The sequence below is a fragment of the Seriola lalandi genome, unplaced genomic scaffold (genome assembly GCF_002814215.2).
Source record: "Seriola lalandi dorsalis isolate HSWRI2012SDOR001 ecotype SW California unplaced genomic scaffold, Sedor1 jcf7180002054797, whole genome shotgun sequence".
In the NCBI taxonomy this organism is placed as follows: Eukaryota; Metazoa; Chordata; class Actinopteri; order Carangiformes; family Carangidae; genus Seriola; species Seriola lalandi.
Genome location: NW_019525350.1, coordinates 306060 through 322060, shown reverse-complemented (window position 1 = coordinate 322060; position 16001 = coordinate 306060). Strand labels below are relative to the sequence as shown.

The 16001-nt window shown below is 39.8% G+C and overlaps 1 protein-coding gene across 2 annotated transcripts in view; it reads left to right on the top strand.

Moving 5' to 3' along the window:
* rab6ba (RAB6B, member RAS oncogene family a) overlaps positions 1 to 16001 on the top strand; it is a 49653-nt gene that overhangs the window by 14598 nt on the left and 19054 nt on the right. For both annotated transcript variants that reach the window (XM_023425995.2, XM_023425996.2), the window contains exon 2: positions 7603 to 7661. In XM_023425995.2, coding sequence (XP_023281763.1) covers positions 7603 to 7661 — 59 coding nt within the window. The remainder of the gene's footprint in view (positions 1 to 7602; positions 7662 to 16001) is intronic.

The window sequence follows — 16001 nt, the reverse complement described above, 5'->3', positions numbered from 1 at the left end:
CCAGCATGCTGAGCCCTCATCTCGATGTCGTGCGAAGGCAAGGCATGGCACGCACTGTTTTATTTTTATCCATCTCCCTATGAGTGGGAGCCGGGCCCGTGCAGAAAGCACTGCCATGCTCTGATTGGCTGCCAAGTCCTCAAGGGTATTCCATGATGCCCGCCACCGAGTGACCAGCAGGGGTTTTACCTGTGTCCTTGGCACACAGCTTCAGGGCTGCATGGACCACTTAGTTTATAATTCCGCCTTATAAAGCTCAGCAAGAAGTGGTAGGTTGACATTTATTCTACTATGTGTGCATTGCCTTGTCCATAGATGAATAGCCAGGATGTTCACATATGAATCCTTGACCTACAGCATCAGCCATAATAGCTTTTTAAGCCTGCAAATGTTTTCTGAACTTTTTTAATCAGAAAGAAACTTCCCCTTCTTAAGCTTGCCTTGGAAAAAAAAATGTTACAGTTAATTTCCCTCTCAGTTTTAAACGCACATTTACACACATATCAACAAGATAAATATTCTGTTAATGCTGAAAAGGACCAAGGTCATGTTTTTGTCATTTAAAGGTGTGTGACCTTCTCTTAATTTAAAGGAGACTTATTTCAGTCACATCAATTCAATACACTCATCTACAGTTCTCATCTCTCAGTCTCACAGGGATTTATTGATTTTGTTCTAGCATATTTGTTACACATTTGTTTTTGTTTTTTTGTCACTGATGGGTGTAGATGTGGAGGTGAGAGAATCCTTAACTAACTCCATTTTATGGTTGCATAGTGCACAAATGACAGGAGGAGGCAGACCTCAATGTGAAACCAAATGTGTAGGACTTTAAATGTGCTGTAAAATTGTATTTTGAGCTCTTCAGAGATGCTTTGATGAGGTGTCTGCTGACTGTGCTCAGCGGAGTGCTGGTGGTGAAAGTGCACGTTTTGCAGCAGCAGGTGCTCAGTTCTTTCTGGTAATTGGCCCCCATGTTGTTAACTCACTCTGCAAAGTCTTTGAAGCATCACATCGAGTATAGACTTCATTAAAACCAAGAAGAGTAATTGGAAACCCACTAGGCAGGAATTCCCTTTGTTACTGTTTATTAAGGTGTCTATAAGGTGGTTACTTAATTGAGAGCGTAGGTCATCATCACCATCAGCAGGGATGGTGTTAATGGTTGTTACATGTTGAATTCCTGCACTGTGTAGAGACATGTGCATTGAGGGTCTAAATAAGAAGATTGGACTGTTTCAGTGAACAGTTTAGTTTAAGAATATAGTAAGTAAGTTAATTTAATCATATAGTAACTTGGAATTTATTTAAAGGGGTACTCCAATGATTTTACAGATAAAGCTGAGTTTACTGATCATTAAGAATACGACTCAGCTCGTGAAATAGTTGTATAATGTCTCCTGTGGCTCTGGAGGAAGCTTTCTGAAGTCTAGATAACCCTGATGATGTCATCAGGGTTGTGCCACAAAGCATAATTTGCTCATCCATGCAATATAAGCTTGGTGGTGATGTAATGACTACTCTCAGTGCTAGCTGCCGAGCTAACCATTTACTGGACTAGCGTTCATCAGTCACAATGGCTCCTGGAGTTTACTATTTTCTCTTCATTTTGGCATTTTATTCACTGTTGCACACCGTTTCTTTCAATGAAAAGTAATTGGAGGAGGAAAATATAGCTCTTCAAGCTAACAGGCTTGCTAATGGTCACGCACCAAATTCATTAGTTTGTTAGCTTAGCTCATTTGCTAACAAAGACAGTAACTTAACACAGTTTATTAAAAACACGCATTTGTACCATCCACGACTCCAGTCTCATAACTGTCTGCAAAACTATTGCTGTTTTTTGGAACTTTTTTAACTCGATCGCAGGAGATTAAAGAAAAGTGGAGAGTGTAATACAAGCTAATGACCTACCATAGACTCCACTATCTCAGACTCTCCGTCTCCTTAAAGGTCATCATGGTCTAGATGGCTTGCTGTTGACCAGTGGTGCAAGACTTCAGATATTTGACAGAAAACGTTATGAACTGGGACCGTGCAATTCAAAGGATAAGGGCATTTTGCATTGCATTGTGGGAAATGTATGTGTCAATGTTTTTGTAGCTTGACTGTTTAAAAAAAAAATCTGTCTCAGTATAGTACAATCTGTGCAATTCCAAATTACTGAAGTAACAACAAAATAGTAAGGCTTTGGGAAACATTAACTAGTTCCAATGCAGCAATAACACAATCAGGAGAAGTTGTACAAGTCTTGAACAGATGTCTGCTCACATTAGACGCTCCCATCGGATGGTGCTGTCTATTTCTATGCCAGCATGTGGACTTCATCTTACTGCAAGTCTAAGTGAAAGATGATGTCGTCAAGTTCACATACAATGCTGCACAACAACGTTAAAGATTTAAATGCTTTATGTAACCTCATGAATTCCTCCTCTCTAACCCCAACTGCAGCTACGTAACAGAGAGGACTAACCCCTCCTAAAAAGATCACAACTTAAAAAAACAGTTCCAAAAGGGTATGATGTAGGCTTGCAGCATATTTACTTTCAGATCTCCCTTTTGAGTCCAGTAGCAGATCAGGACTTGAACGGGATGCTCTTAAAACAAGCCCACTGGGTCTTTATTAACGTAGGTCAGCTTGGCTGGTGAAAGCCACATGGAGGCGATTTGGGTGAATTAAGCTGCTGTTGTCAGAGGACATGTTGTGAGCAGCGCACAGCTGTGTCCTGTTATGAACATGGCCATTTGCACAAGAGGAACCTGTGCACTTTATCTGCTTTAATTAGTTTGTGACGGTAATCAATAGGCGGCCAAAGTGTCAAGATGAGACATTTGCACAGACGGCCTGGAGTCAGTGGGAGAAGTCATCAAACACTCAAACACAAACTGGGCTCGAACAATAAATGTTGTGTCATTGCTTTCACACAGAGGGGAATACCATCTTGTATGTTCTTTCTCCTCGAGTCAATTATTGGACATAAATGTCATATCTATGACAAAACCAAAACGGTCTCATTAAAACTGTGGCATTAATCTGTTTTTTAACACTTGTTTCTCATTACATGATTAATTTTGTTTAAGGTGTGTTACTAGCCTGTAGCTAGGCAGTTTAAATTATAGTTGAACCTGTTATAGTTCACTGTTACCCTGCCTTTTGAAAATTAATAAGCTACAGTTTTCTCTGTGAACCCACTGCCCTGCGAGAACACACCTGCGTTACGACCTGCATGAAAAGAGATTATTGCTATGTTATCTGTACCGCTGGTTTGGATTTTACTTTTATGTTTGACTAAAGCTACTAATCATTTGAATCCCATCATAATCTCTAAAATAGCTTTGAGTGTTAATGGCAGAGAGGATGAAAAGCTTATGAGGGGGAAATGCTCAGAAAAGCAGAGCTAATTCTGAAATGTAATCGAAAATCTGCCTTGTTAATCACTTCTTTTTAGCCTAACGGAAAATTCACTAAATTATTGCAGCCATGTAAGTAAGCTTCCTGCTTCCACCCCAGTAATTAAATTCACACAACAGACCTGGAGTTATATCTGAAGATACTGACGAAAATTAAATAACACACTCAGTTCAGCCTTATGAGATTAGGAGACTCCTGTAGGTTGGATCAGGATGTGTTTTGTTTCCCTGTAGCGCTTTGGTCTGACGTTGCGATCATGTAATTCAATGTCCATCATTATACTGTTATGTACAATACATCCAAGCAAAATCAAAGAGTGCGGTGACAGACCATTCATCTCTTGAGAGGGAATTTCAGTGTCTCCTCATATTTTGTTCGCACTGCACTCTCCCAGATACTACTTGAGTTAGAGGAAGAAAAAAAGGACGAGCTGTCTGTCCCTGAGTTTTGAAGCTTTCAGCAGTGACTGTGCGGAGCAGAGAGTGCTGTGTCATGTTGCTTAGTGGTCGAGGACGATGAGTCAGCAGCGAGGATGTTGGATCAGACTCTCCATCCTAATGTTCTGCTCTCTCATACTGATGTGAAGAGGCTGCAGCTATTGATAATTCTCATTGATTAATTAGTGTCTGAAAGTAGCAGAAAAGGCCTAATTACATTTAACAAGGACTCAAGGTGATGTTTTCAAATTGCTTGTTTTTGTCTGACCAACAGTCTGAAATTCAAAAGGACAGAGGTAGACAAAAGCAGGCTTCTCATTTTGAGTGAGAAGCCTCAAAATTTTTGAAAGCTGAAATGAGTGAATTTGTTGAAAACTCTGACTGTTTAAGTATTTCATGTTTCATTGTTGCTGTATGGCAAGGTAGAGCTAGTTAGCCCTGGTATTGGAATACAGTATTTTTAAGAGGAAAACCTAATATCAGGCTGTTCTTTCTTTATAACATAAAACTGTTCAGGTGTTCGCTATCAATATATGAATTATTTGAACATACAATGCAAAGATTCGCCTCATGCTTTATTGTTAGTATGATTTTTAGTTAACTTTAGCAAAGTCATCTTGGCTAAATTTCTACACACCCACTACTGAGCAGGGCAGAGGGGATACTGTTACCTTAAAATCTCATAAAGCATTTGGTTGGACTACCGTGCATGTGTCAATCCTGAATGGAGATTTATCTAACGTAACCTGTGACCTCACATAGGAATGTAGTTAGCTAACGACATACTAACTTTAGGCCCTGGAAGTAGCACTAGGTCACTGCAGGTAAACAGTTAGCCAGGCATGCTATTGAGAGTAGATAAACACACTTGTTGATCCATTTCTTACACTTTTGCTCTCGTGTTTTTTGGAAAAGTGAAAATTGATTAAACATAAGACACCACCCATCATACGCTTACATTGCCAATTACTGCTTTTACCACGGCTCCATGCGCACACAATCTGATTTCAGTAGATGAGTCATGATGGAGTTTTAATTTCAATTTCAATCAAGTGAAGAAGTAAAATGTGTTAAATTCACGAGTAAAAAAGGAGGACAGGTCTGGAGCTGAGTAAACTAGATGATGTATCAATAAATTAGCATGTGGTCATTAGCATAATCAGTAGCTGCTCATCAGATCCTGCCTCGCAGATATGGAAACCAAGTGAGGGCACGGATACGTGTAATTAGTCGGCCTGATTAAAACTCTTTATGTAAACAATTGCACCTGAGTGCCCATTCGTTGAGCTGTGAATTTAAGGCAGACTATGTTTACTGAGTGAGTCTCTGCCTGCAAATTTTAAGTGCTCAGTTTCAGTGCATTTCTTCCACATGAATAATGAATTGAAAATAAATATTAAAAAACAACAAATCTGGAATGACAGCAGCACAGAAAGATGTCTGCATGTTGCACAGGCGTATAGATAATTTAGGTCTGTTAGTCAAGAGTCAATAAGATGAAATGTGGTAGTCAGCGATATGCAGAGTCTGTCAAGTGTGGACCGGCTGATTGGACCGAACCGTAGCACTTTGGATGTGTTCCACTGGAATTAGGGGGATCTAAGACAGCGGCTCTCAGCCAACCATCTGCACTCATGCTAAATGGATATACAAAGAGGATGTGATTGATTCCTACTGGCCTCCTCATTTGCTTTGCTTCAATCCTCCTCATTAATAAAATCACAAAAAAAAAAAAATCTGCAAACCATATACATCATCTATCAATAAGTCAACCATGTCTAACCAGCCTTCTTTTCTTTAAGTGATTAATTCTGGTATAATATGCTACATGCTACTAAAATGATGGATTGATTATTGAATTGATATGAAATTAAGTGACATTTTTCCAGTCATTTGTCAGTCACATACCATAACATGCCTCGATAATGATCCTTGTCAGTCGAGTATCATTTTTCCACAGAGAAAAATGGCTGGGTACATTTAGGTTCACAGGATCTAACATTTTAGTTACCAGATTAATAGCAACGGCTTTTGGATCCTGTTAGTTTGTGTCCGCCTTTTCTCTCAAGATTTTATTTTCTTTCTTTTTAATCTTTGGCTAAATCTGCATTTAAATTACTTGTCATCTTCTCATTATGTATCAACTGTAACAACAGAGAGTGTGGAACAGTAACTCATACCTTTTGTATACAAGTTGGTCCTATATTTATTTTACTAAGGAGGCATTAAGGAGTAGGATGAATCACTAGTTATTTCGCCACAACTTGATATTGATTATTGCTAGTGTTCCTTGGAATAAATGAATTGCAGTTTTGTGCCCACATACATATTTTCCCTTATTCCACTGCACTGCAACAAAAATAGAGAGTGTGCAGTCTAAGATTACTATAAGTTATTATTTGCAATGCACAGGCATTGATCACGGCAATCAATATTGTTGGAGCTAAACAATGCTCAAAAATTATTATTGAGATATTATTATTGTGTCTAAATGAGCATGGATTGCTGATTCTTATCAATAATTGCACCTCGCTGCAACCCTTGAAAATTCTTTTTCAACATGGTGAACATATTATTTTGCTTCAGGGTGGAATACAGATTTGTATTTACTCTCATAAAGTTGCCATGTTTAGACCCGTGCTGCAGATTATCTGTTCCGGATATTGAACTTGTAAAAAGAAAAAAATAAAGTGTCTGAAAACTTCCAACCTTAAAAGGTCCCATATTGTATTAAGTGATTTTCATGACTTTGTTTTTTTTATTATAAAGCAGGTCTAGGTTTTATATTAATACTGTGAAAGTTTTAAAGCGCTCAGTCCACAGAGAAATGCACTCAGCTTATATTCAGAAACTGAGCCTTAAAATGAGCTGTCAGGACTTTTGTAACTTTGTGATGTCACAACAAAGCAGTCATCGCTCTCAACCACACCCCAAGCCCCGCCCACCTGGACCATGCAATCTTGCTGGATTTGGTTTCTCTGAGTGTTTTACCTGAAATCTGCTATATTTTTATTCGATCCCTCACAAAAAAGTCAGACAATCAGAAGAAAGGCTCAGAGCTTCCTCTCGTCTGATTGGCTCACCGACCTGTTGTTACTAGAACTCCAGACAGAAGCCTGAGAGAGGAGATGTAAATGAGTTGGTTTTTGGTTCTTAAAACCACAAATATACCTTCTCATGGATCAACACTTCAAATAAAATACTGAGCTATCCAAAACTTTATTTCCATGTAAAACCGTATCACCCCCAGTAAGAAGATGATTGAGAAAATTGGTTTCCAGTGCCTTTTAAAAGCAACCAGATAGATTTTTATTAGACTTAATTCATCGCTTTTTGGCTTTGCATCCTATGCAAATGACAGACGGCTGTAAGTGTCAGTAAAACCTGTCGAAAGCTCTCAGGTGAGCCTGTTTTCAGCTGGAGTGGTCGACTTTTCCCTCACCTTTCCTATCGCTCTTTGGGATCTCATCTCTCTATCCTCCCCATTTAATATATTAAAAGGGAAATGTTGGTGTTTTGGGAACTCATAATGCTGGTTGCAGCAGCCCTGTAATTACATCTGAACCTGATGCCACTGCATGACCTCCTGGTCACCCCCAGGCACACTAATGAGCTCCCTGGGCAGCAGTGACAGCCATAGCAGAAACCCGTAACCACCGATCCCGCTGTTAGGTTGATTGAGTGTCTGAATGCAAGAGGACGAGGCCTCTTCTTCTCTCATTTAATACATTCTGTCTTTTTCTTCTCTTGCAGTTGGAAAGACGTCTCTGATCACACGGTTCATGTATGACAGCTTTGACAACACATATCAGGTAGGTGCTGCTGCAGGCACAGAGCGAATATTCTGTCTCGAATTATCGATTTTGTCTCTGTTGATCAGTCACACTGTGCTGTCTGCCTTTCATTTGATAGTGAAACATACAACTGTACATACATGAAATTAATAAACTCCACCTACACGAATATGGCCCAGGTAAAATTAGTTACTAGCATGTTAATCAAGGAAATTAATTCACAAAAAATATTTATTTGTGTGTGTGTGTGTGTGTGTGTGTGTGTGTGTGTGTGTGTGTGTGTAAAACATGGAAGTTAAAGCCCACATGGATATTAAAACAGACGCATTTGAACCGAACCACATCAAGAGCACCGTGGGCCCTCGGGCGATGACTATTTCTAACCCTGTTCTCCACAGCAGCCTAATCTCGCTCGTCATCCTAAAAACAGAATATTGCTTATGCAGCTACAGTACTCTTTGCAAGCATCTGCAGACACGTAAAAGACCTTTAAATAAACCTGCTTTATAAGCAGAAAGTATCTATTTCTATAGTAATAAAAAAGGAATTAAAAATAAACCTCACAAAGCTATTCCGCCCTTTCACATCATATTGTGTACAGTGTGTGTGTGTGTGTGTGTGTGTGTGTGTGTGTGTGTGTGTCTTTTAGCTCACCCAGGCTCTTTATTGAGGGAGTGCACATTATTATGAGCCTGTGCAATGTGTGACAAAACATAAGCAGATTAGCCTTAGAAACACTGTAATACCATCAGTGTATAAGACGACTGAATGTGAAGGAAAGCTAAGAGGTAACTTTTGTTTTCGCTAAATTTCAAGTACGATATACAACTTAATTTATCATCTACTGATAATAGTGATGGTAAACTTAAAACTAATTCAAGTGCACAAACCATCACTCAGTGGAGCTACTATAGAAGTGCTTTCTAGAAGTAAGGCTGCAGCTAATGATTATTTTCATTATTGATTAATCTGATAATTAATCTGACTCCATTAATTAAATTTGTACAATTTTGTAGAGTTAAAGGTGATGTCATTAAATGTTTTGGTCCACCAACAGTGTAAAACCCAAAGATCAGTTCAGCAACAGCAAAGTCCTTTCAATTTAGAGGCTGGAACACATGTCACATGTTTGGTATTTCTTTTCGATCGATTATCAAAATTGTTGTCGATTAATTTTCTGTATCGACTAACTGATTAAGTGATAAATCGTTGCAGTTGTAGCCGGAAGACTTCAAACATTCCACATGGCTCTACAGCTTTAATTTCAGAGGCAGTTTGCTTGCTAATAAAAACGTATATTTCTATTTAATTGCTGTTTAATGAGACAGACATGTTTCACATCGCATTTGCATATTGTTTGTCTGGAGGTTTGGTGGAAAAATACTCTTCTCTACAAGGAATACAGGATACACTGGCAGCTCATAGTGTGGTGAAAAGTGACATTGCACTTGGTTATTGTTTAATGGGTGATATAAATAATGTATACAGTCGGACAGATGAGACTGTTTTTGCAGTGAATGATGTCTGTTTGACTAAAACCTTAATCCACTGTGCAGTATCTTTTTTTTTTTTTTTTAATCTCTATTTTAATTTGAGCAGTAGTTTATTTAAAAACATCAGTGAGTCTGAGAAATGATTTCCTTCAGGTATAAAACTGGCCAGCATTCCCTCTGCAAGGCCAGTAGAGTTAATAATGTTCTTCCTCCTGGTCCTCAGACTACAGACCTGTAGCCTCATTCCCTTAAGATCAAATGTTAATGTGGCCTTGCCTTTAAATTATGTAATGTGGTCTTTAAAGATCACCTCAGCTGTTGATCTAAGCTGTGCCTCCTATTTCCCCACCGCCTCCATCTAAGTTGACTTTCTTGCCCTCTACAGTATAATCACTTGCAATTAAAACTGGCTCTATCACTAGGAATAGAAGTTTATTAAAATAATACTGTGACACTTTGGGAAATATGCATGTTTGCTTTCTGTTTGAGAGTCAGATAAGAAGATAGATAACACTGTCTCTGACCAGTATCCTCCTGGACTCTCCAGCGGTTTCCAACAAATAGTCCGCCACAGTAAAACAGCATATTGCTGTTTTTACAGGTTTTTCTCGCTGTAAGAAGTTTCTAGGTTTTTACTCGGTATGTGATCAGCTGCTGCCTAGTTGGAGTTGGTGTCTACTGCTTGTGATCACCTCACACCTGCATTTAGCAAATATTTGACCAGTTTCACAACATAACGTATACAGTGTTAAAGATTGGAGGAGCTGGAAGAAACAAGAGACTTTCCATAACTCAGCTTTACTCTGCTATTACGTTAATTGGATAATGTTGTCTCCCAACTGCTGCTAGCTTAGCCAGGTTTGTATGTAGCCTGGTGGCTAGGCTAGCCAGCCTCTTTGACTGAGCTTTTAAATTTTTAAGTGCAGATACTATTCCTGAGGTGCCTGAGGGACACTTTTAAATGAGATTTACTCACCCGCTCCAGACGTTATTGTTCCTTTGAGAAACTGGAGGCTCACTGCTAGTCTCGTCTCGTTGCATCTGCTCAAACAGGAAAAGAACCAAACAACTAGTTTCCAATTTTGCCCATTATACAGCTTTTAATTCTCCCTGACACAACTCAGCACGACCCTCTCCACACTTCCTGTTCCATTCCTGTTGCGACCAGTAACAGAAGGATAAGGTGTTCAGCAAGTCATCTCCCTCCCCGTATGGTCACACCATCTAATCTAATTCTCATTCTCTGCCGGCCTATTTCTCCTGCACAGCCCAATCCCAAAGTGCCAAATATAATCAAGGCAGGGTTGCTCAATGTAAGATCTCTGCTAAATAGATCATTTGCGTGTAATGATTTTCATAATAAGCCAGACATTATTATGATAACTGATAATCGTGGATGCCACCTGAAGATGTTACTCCTGCCCCTTCACGACTCTCTGTTTGGACTCTTGGTTCTAATTTCCTGTTGGACTTGGAAATGATTTACCTTCTGTGTCTCACAGCGGTTTCACTTCCTGTCTTTGTTTTCTTTTCCTTCTTTTGTGATCGTCTGCCCCACCCTAATGTGTTTCACCTGTGTCCAATCATCCCAGCGACCCTTGTGTATTTAGCGCTCTCTGTTGTCTTTGTCAGTTTGTCTGTTGAGTTTCCCTGGTATTTCCAAGTGCTTCTTGTTTATTTTCCCCCGGTCGTTTTCCTAGATATTCTTGCTTTGTTCCTGGTAATTTACCCTTGTGCACTTCGTGTGAAGAAGCCTTTTGTTTTCTTCCTGTTCACTTGCCTGACTTCTCTTCGACTTGTCTTCATGGTTATCAGCTCATCTGCCTGTGAGCAATATTTCTTCATTAAAGTACGCAAACTGTTCCAGCCTCCGAGTCTGCATTTAGGTCCTGGAAAAACCTTCCTGAATGACACTCTAATGGAAGCCTCTCCTCCTGGCTGCTCATTATTTCACCAACAAAGATCTTTGTGAAGAAGAGAATTGGTAGCTGCCTTTTCTAATAATATAAATCTCTCTCGTATCAATTTGCTCTTCCATTCTTATTTAAGGGAGACACCCTGTGTCTGTGCTTCCTACTTTATAGACCACTCCAATCCTCGTTTGGCTTCATAGATGAATTCTGACAGTTCCTGTCAATAATCCTGCCCAGATATAACTGATTTATAATGCTAGGTGATTTCAACATTCATGTCTGCTGCACCTCTAACTGTGTTTTTTAATTTCTCACAGACTGGGCCATACTCTCGATCTTGTTTTTATCTTATGTTCTTACATTGTCTGACTTTATGTTTTTGATCTTTGTATTTCTGATCACTATTGTATATATTTTAATTTGGTTTTACCTCCCTCCTTTTAGCAGCTTCTGTAACAGTTACAGTACACAGGTCTAGAGTTTTTAATTCTGCCTCTGGCGACAGTTTTAGTAAAGCTTTTAACACTACACCCCTGTGAATTAGATCCGCTATTATCAGTGGATGAGCAGCTATTAAATTTCAGTATTATCTGCAGTTCCATCCTTGATGAAATTGCTCCATTTAAGACCAGAGAAACTAAACCCATGTCCCAGATGAAGACATTCGCACTCCAAAAAAAGGAAAGATGTCTGAAAGCAGAGCGTTGGTGGAAATCCTCTATAAGCTCCGCGGCCACTATGCTGACCTTAAGGCTCCGAAGCTCTTTAACGCTGAGGTTGAAAACTTCAGACATGCCAACTTTTCCAATCTCATTGAATATTTCAAATCCCAAGGTGCTTTGTGATGCTCCCCCTGTCCCGTCTCTAGACGATGACACCTGCAATGAGCTTTTAAACTGTTTTATTACAAAAATCTCTCATTTGCCAGAGTGTTATTGAACAAAATTAACCCCTCCTTTATTCCTTTAGACATTCTCCCCTTTTTTGACTTTTTAAAAAAAAATGTTTTAACAAGTTTTGAAATTTTAAGCATAATTTATCTGTTCATAACATTCATAACATTTTGAATAGCTCCCTTTATTACTGTGTCTGGCTATTTCAAATAGAAACCCAGACTCAACCCAAGACATTTTTAACAATTTTAGACCTTTCTCCAAACTTTCTTTTCTTAGCCAAAGTTGATATTTGAACCTTTTTCCGATCAGCCTTTATAGAGTCCACGCAGTACAGAAACCGCCCTTCTTAAAAGGTCATGACTTTGGTTTTAGCTGCTGACTTCTGCTTGCACCCGTCCTTTCTTCTTTGCACTGTCTGCCTGTTAGTTTTTTGATTTAAAAATTCCCACCTATCACTTTTAAAGCCGTGGATGGTTCTGACCTTCTAACTCCCCATGTGCCGTCAAGGCCCTGAGGTCCAGTAATGCCGCTCACCTGGTGGTCCCTAAATCCAGACTGAAAAACAAAGGTGACAGAGCATTTCCCATCAGGGACCCCAGACTTCGGAACAATCTCCCAGAGGAAATTAGGATGGTTAAATCTATCTCTTCATTTAAATCTCTTTTTAAAACACACTTTTATAGTCTGGCCTTCCTATGATCCTCTGTGTGTATGTTTTATTGATGCTGCTATCGTTCTTATTGTTTGTTTGTTTGTTTGTTTACTTTTGTGATTAATATCTTCATGAGTGGCTCATGTTTTGTTGCTTTTACTGATAACTTCACGTTTTTAAGTTTTCTTTGGTATGAAAATGATCCAGTCATAGTTTTCTCTAGGTCCGTGGGTACATTGCAAACAGGAACTCCTACAACTATATAATGCCTATAATGCATGGATAGTAAATGTGACACGATCATTTCCTGCATGAGTGTAGCACCCTCCTCAGCACCGTTACCTGGAGTGCATGTGGGCGTCTGTTGTTGCCTGTAGTCTGTCTCACTCCAAGGCCGCTGCTCTAACTCCCAACATGAATGCAGCTGGGTAAATTACGGTTTCGAAAATCTCAACAGCTGTCAAACTCGGTACTAAGTGCATTCTGAGGAGCATTTAGGGGGCGGGGGCAAGGTTCTCTATAGACAAATGGCCGTCTGAAGACACAGAGAGCCTCTCCTCACCCTTACTTTTTTAGCCGTGACCTCCCATTTTACATGGGGAGGCAGCAGATGCCAGACAGATAGCATCTGCTTATTTAATAATGTTCCCATATGCTGTTTAATGTCAGCCTCTGCCTCACACTATTGTAATGGCTTGTGCCTACAAACGATAACAGCAGCCAGGGAGGGGTATGAAAATCAGATCATTAGTTTATTTGTGTGTAAAACAAAACCATTTAAATCCCCCATTGAGTTCAAAAAACAGCCTTGTCATTCCCTTCTTACAGTCATATTGCTTTTATTTTACAGATAGTGGATCAATGATTTTGTTATGGGTGCCGTAACCTCTGCCTTGTAGCTATAGATCAAAGACAAAGCTCAGTGTGTGTTTTGTCCTGTGTGTGTGTGTGTGTGTGTGTGGGTGTGGGTGTGGGTGGGTGTGTTTCCCCCTTCTTCCCTGTGTCTTTTCCTTCCTGGCGCAGTGACAGGTAGGGCTGTAAATGATTTTGCAGTCTTTTTCTAGCTCAACTCCAGAGACCTTTTTGAGTATTAATTAAAATTCTGCATGCATTTGCTCGGTTTGAGTGTTTATGCTGTCGCTCAGAGGGGAGGCTGGGTTTGCCCAGCGAGGGTGGAAAGATGCTATGAATGCGAGCCTGCGGGAGACGTGTCTTGATGAGAAGATTCATGAGAGTCATTCAGGCTCACGGATCACCACGTTTTTTTTTTTTGTTTGTTTTCATGTAAGTCCAGCTTTTAGATTTGAGCTGATCCAGTTCAATCCTTAGAGGGAAGAATAGGAGTCTATTTAGAGAACCAGGGCCATCGGAAAGATGAAACCGAGCATGGTAGTGGCTTTAGTCAGCAGGAGGATGTGAGTGAGGTGAGCCAGATTTGCTGCCTCTAAAGCAGCAGAGTCCCATCAAGCAGCCATCCAGCCGAGAGAGACACAGGCAGGCGTCCTCACTGCCTGGCAGCACATGCTAAAGGGCTCAGAGGCCTCCAGAGGCAGAGTGCTTTTGTCAGCTGCGGTGGAGCTGTCAGTCAAGCCTGGCCACCAGGCTGTGACCGCATCTGTCTGCGCTGCCCAAATACTCAGATATTTAGCGTAGCGACCGGTGAATCTGACTTTTAGGACACTTCAGAAATGTACAAAATGTCACACTTGAAGCAGAAGATGACCCATTAAATGTCATCAGCTTTGTATTTCAGCTGAATTTTCCAGTATACTGCACTTGAAAATGGTTTAGTTTGCAAATAATATTCCACATTATCTCCAGTATTTAGAACTATTTCAGAAAACAGGATACAGATGAAACAATTGATATATAGGAAAATGAATCAACAACTATGTCGATAATCAATCAAGTCATTTTCTAGCATAAATAGCATTTAGATGTGCATCTTTCTGTTATGTGATTGTTAATTGAATATAAAGTTTTTAATTTGAAGATGTTACCTTGGACTCGGTGATGGTGGCAGGCGTGGGATTTTTTTTCAGATTTTTTGTTTTATATGCTACATGATTTATCAAAAACTCTCAATATATAATCAATAATGAAGATAATCATTTGTTGCAGCTCTTGTGTTACCACTTCCAACTCCAAGTTAATGTTGTATCGGGGTAAAAATGTACTGAATTAAACAGACTAATCATGACTGCGCTGCCACTACCCATTAGAGTGGTTACAAATCCAGCATGGTGTAACTGCCTGCTGTGTGAAGAAGCAGGCGTGATTTATATACTGATCTATTTCCTCTTGTGCTGGCAGTAGACTTCAAATGAATGAGATTTGGTGTGCTCACAAACTGCTGTTAAATACGGCACTGTGAGCAAATGCCAGTATGCTCACTGTGCTTCAAGGTCTGTTGGTTTAACGGCGTCCCTGCCAGATGGAGGACCTTGAAAGTCCTGATGGGAGCAGTGGTGGTGGAAGAAATATTTAAATTCTCTGCTTACATAAAAAGCAGAAACCACCACAATGGAGAAAAAAAAAAAATCGTCAAAAACGTGACAAGATATAAAGTCTTGTGTTCATTAATTACGTGCAGCGATTAAAGCTCGGTCACGAGACCAACACTCATGACCTTGTCTAAGCATCTCTGAGATGATGAAGGCCTGTGGAGTGATCTCAGGCAGCAGTAGTGCGTATGGGTTATGCAGCTTTGTTTGTCAGTTTGCAGCTCTGTCTTGATTTGACCTGATGGACACTTTTTTTTTTGGACTTATGATTAATTTCCTGTTTTTATTTTGTAGCAGAGTTCCTTATGTATACACTGTGTTTTTACTTCCCATCTTTGTGTCTCCGTTTTTCCCTCCTTGTTGATTGTCTGCCCCGCCCTAATGTGTTTCACCTGTGTTCAATCACCCTTGCCTCCCTGGTGTGTATTTGGTCTCTGTGCTCCCCCTTGTCTTTGTCAGTCCGTCTGTTGTCCTACTAAATCCAGGTTTGCTCCCATTTCCCTCTTTGAAGTTTCTGTTCGTCGTTTTGTTGTCTGCATTTGGGTTCAGCATTTCAAGCCCACAGCTGTTTCCTGTTAAAAGCTCTAAAGACCCAATGTACTGTATCTTTCCTGCCCCGTAATGGAATGAAAAAATATCTAAAGATGGCTGTATTCAAGTGAAAAATGCATTTATAAAGTAAAATCAGTGAAATCTCTCAGATGTGTTTGAAGCAGAATGGCCACAAGAGTCATGGTCTGTCTTCTTACAATGTGCGCTGGTTAAAAATTTAAAAGAAATATTAATAATTTCTAATGATCTAATCTGTTCATGTTATAGCTGTCTGTGTGGGACTCTATATTTAAAACTGGGCACAGCACCTCTGCCAGCCCCCAAGAAAAGCCTCTGCCACATCTCTGA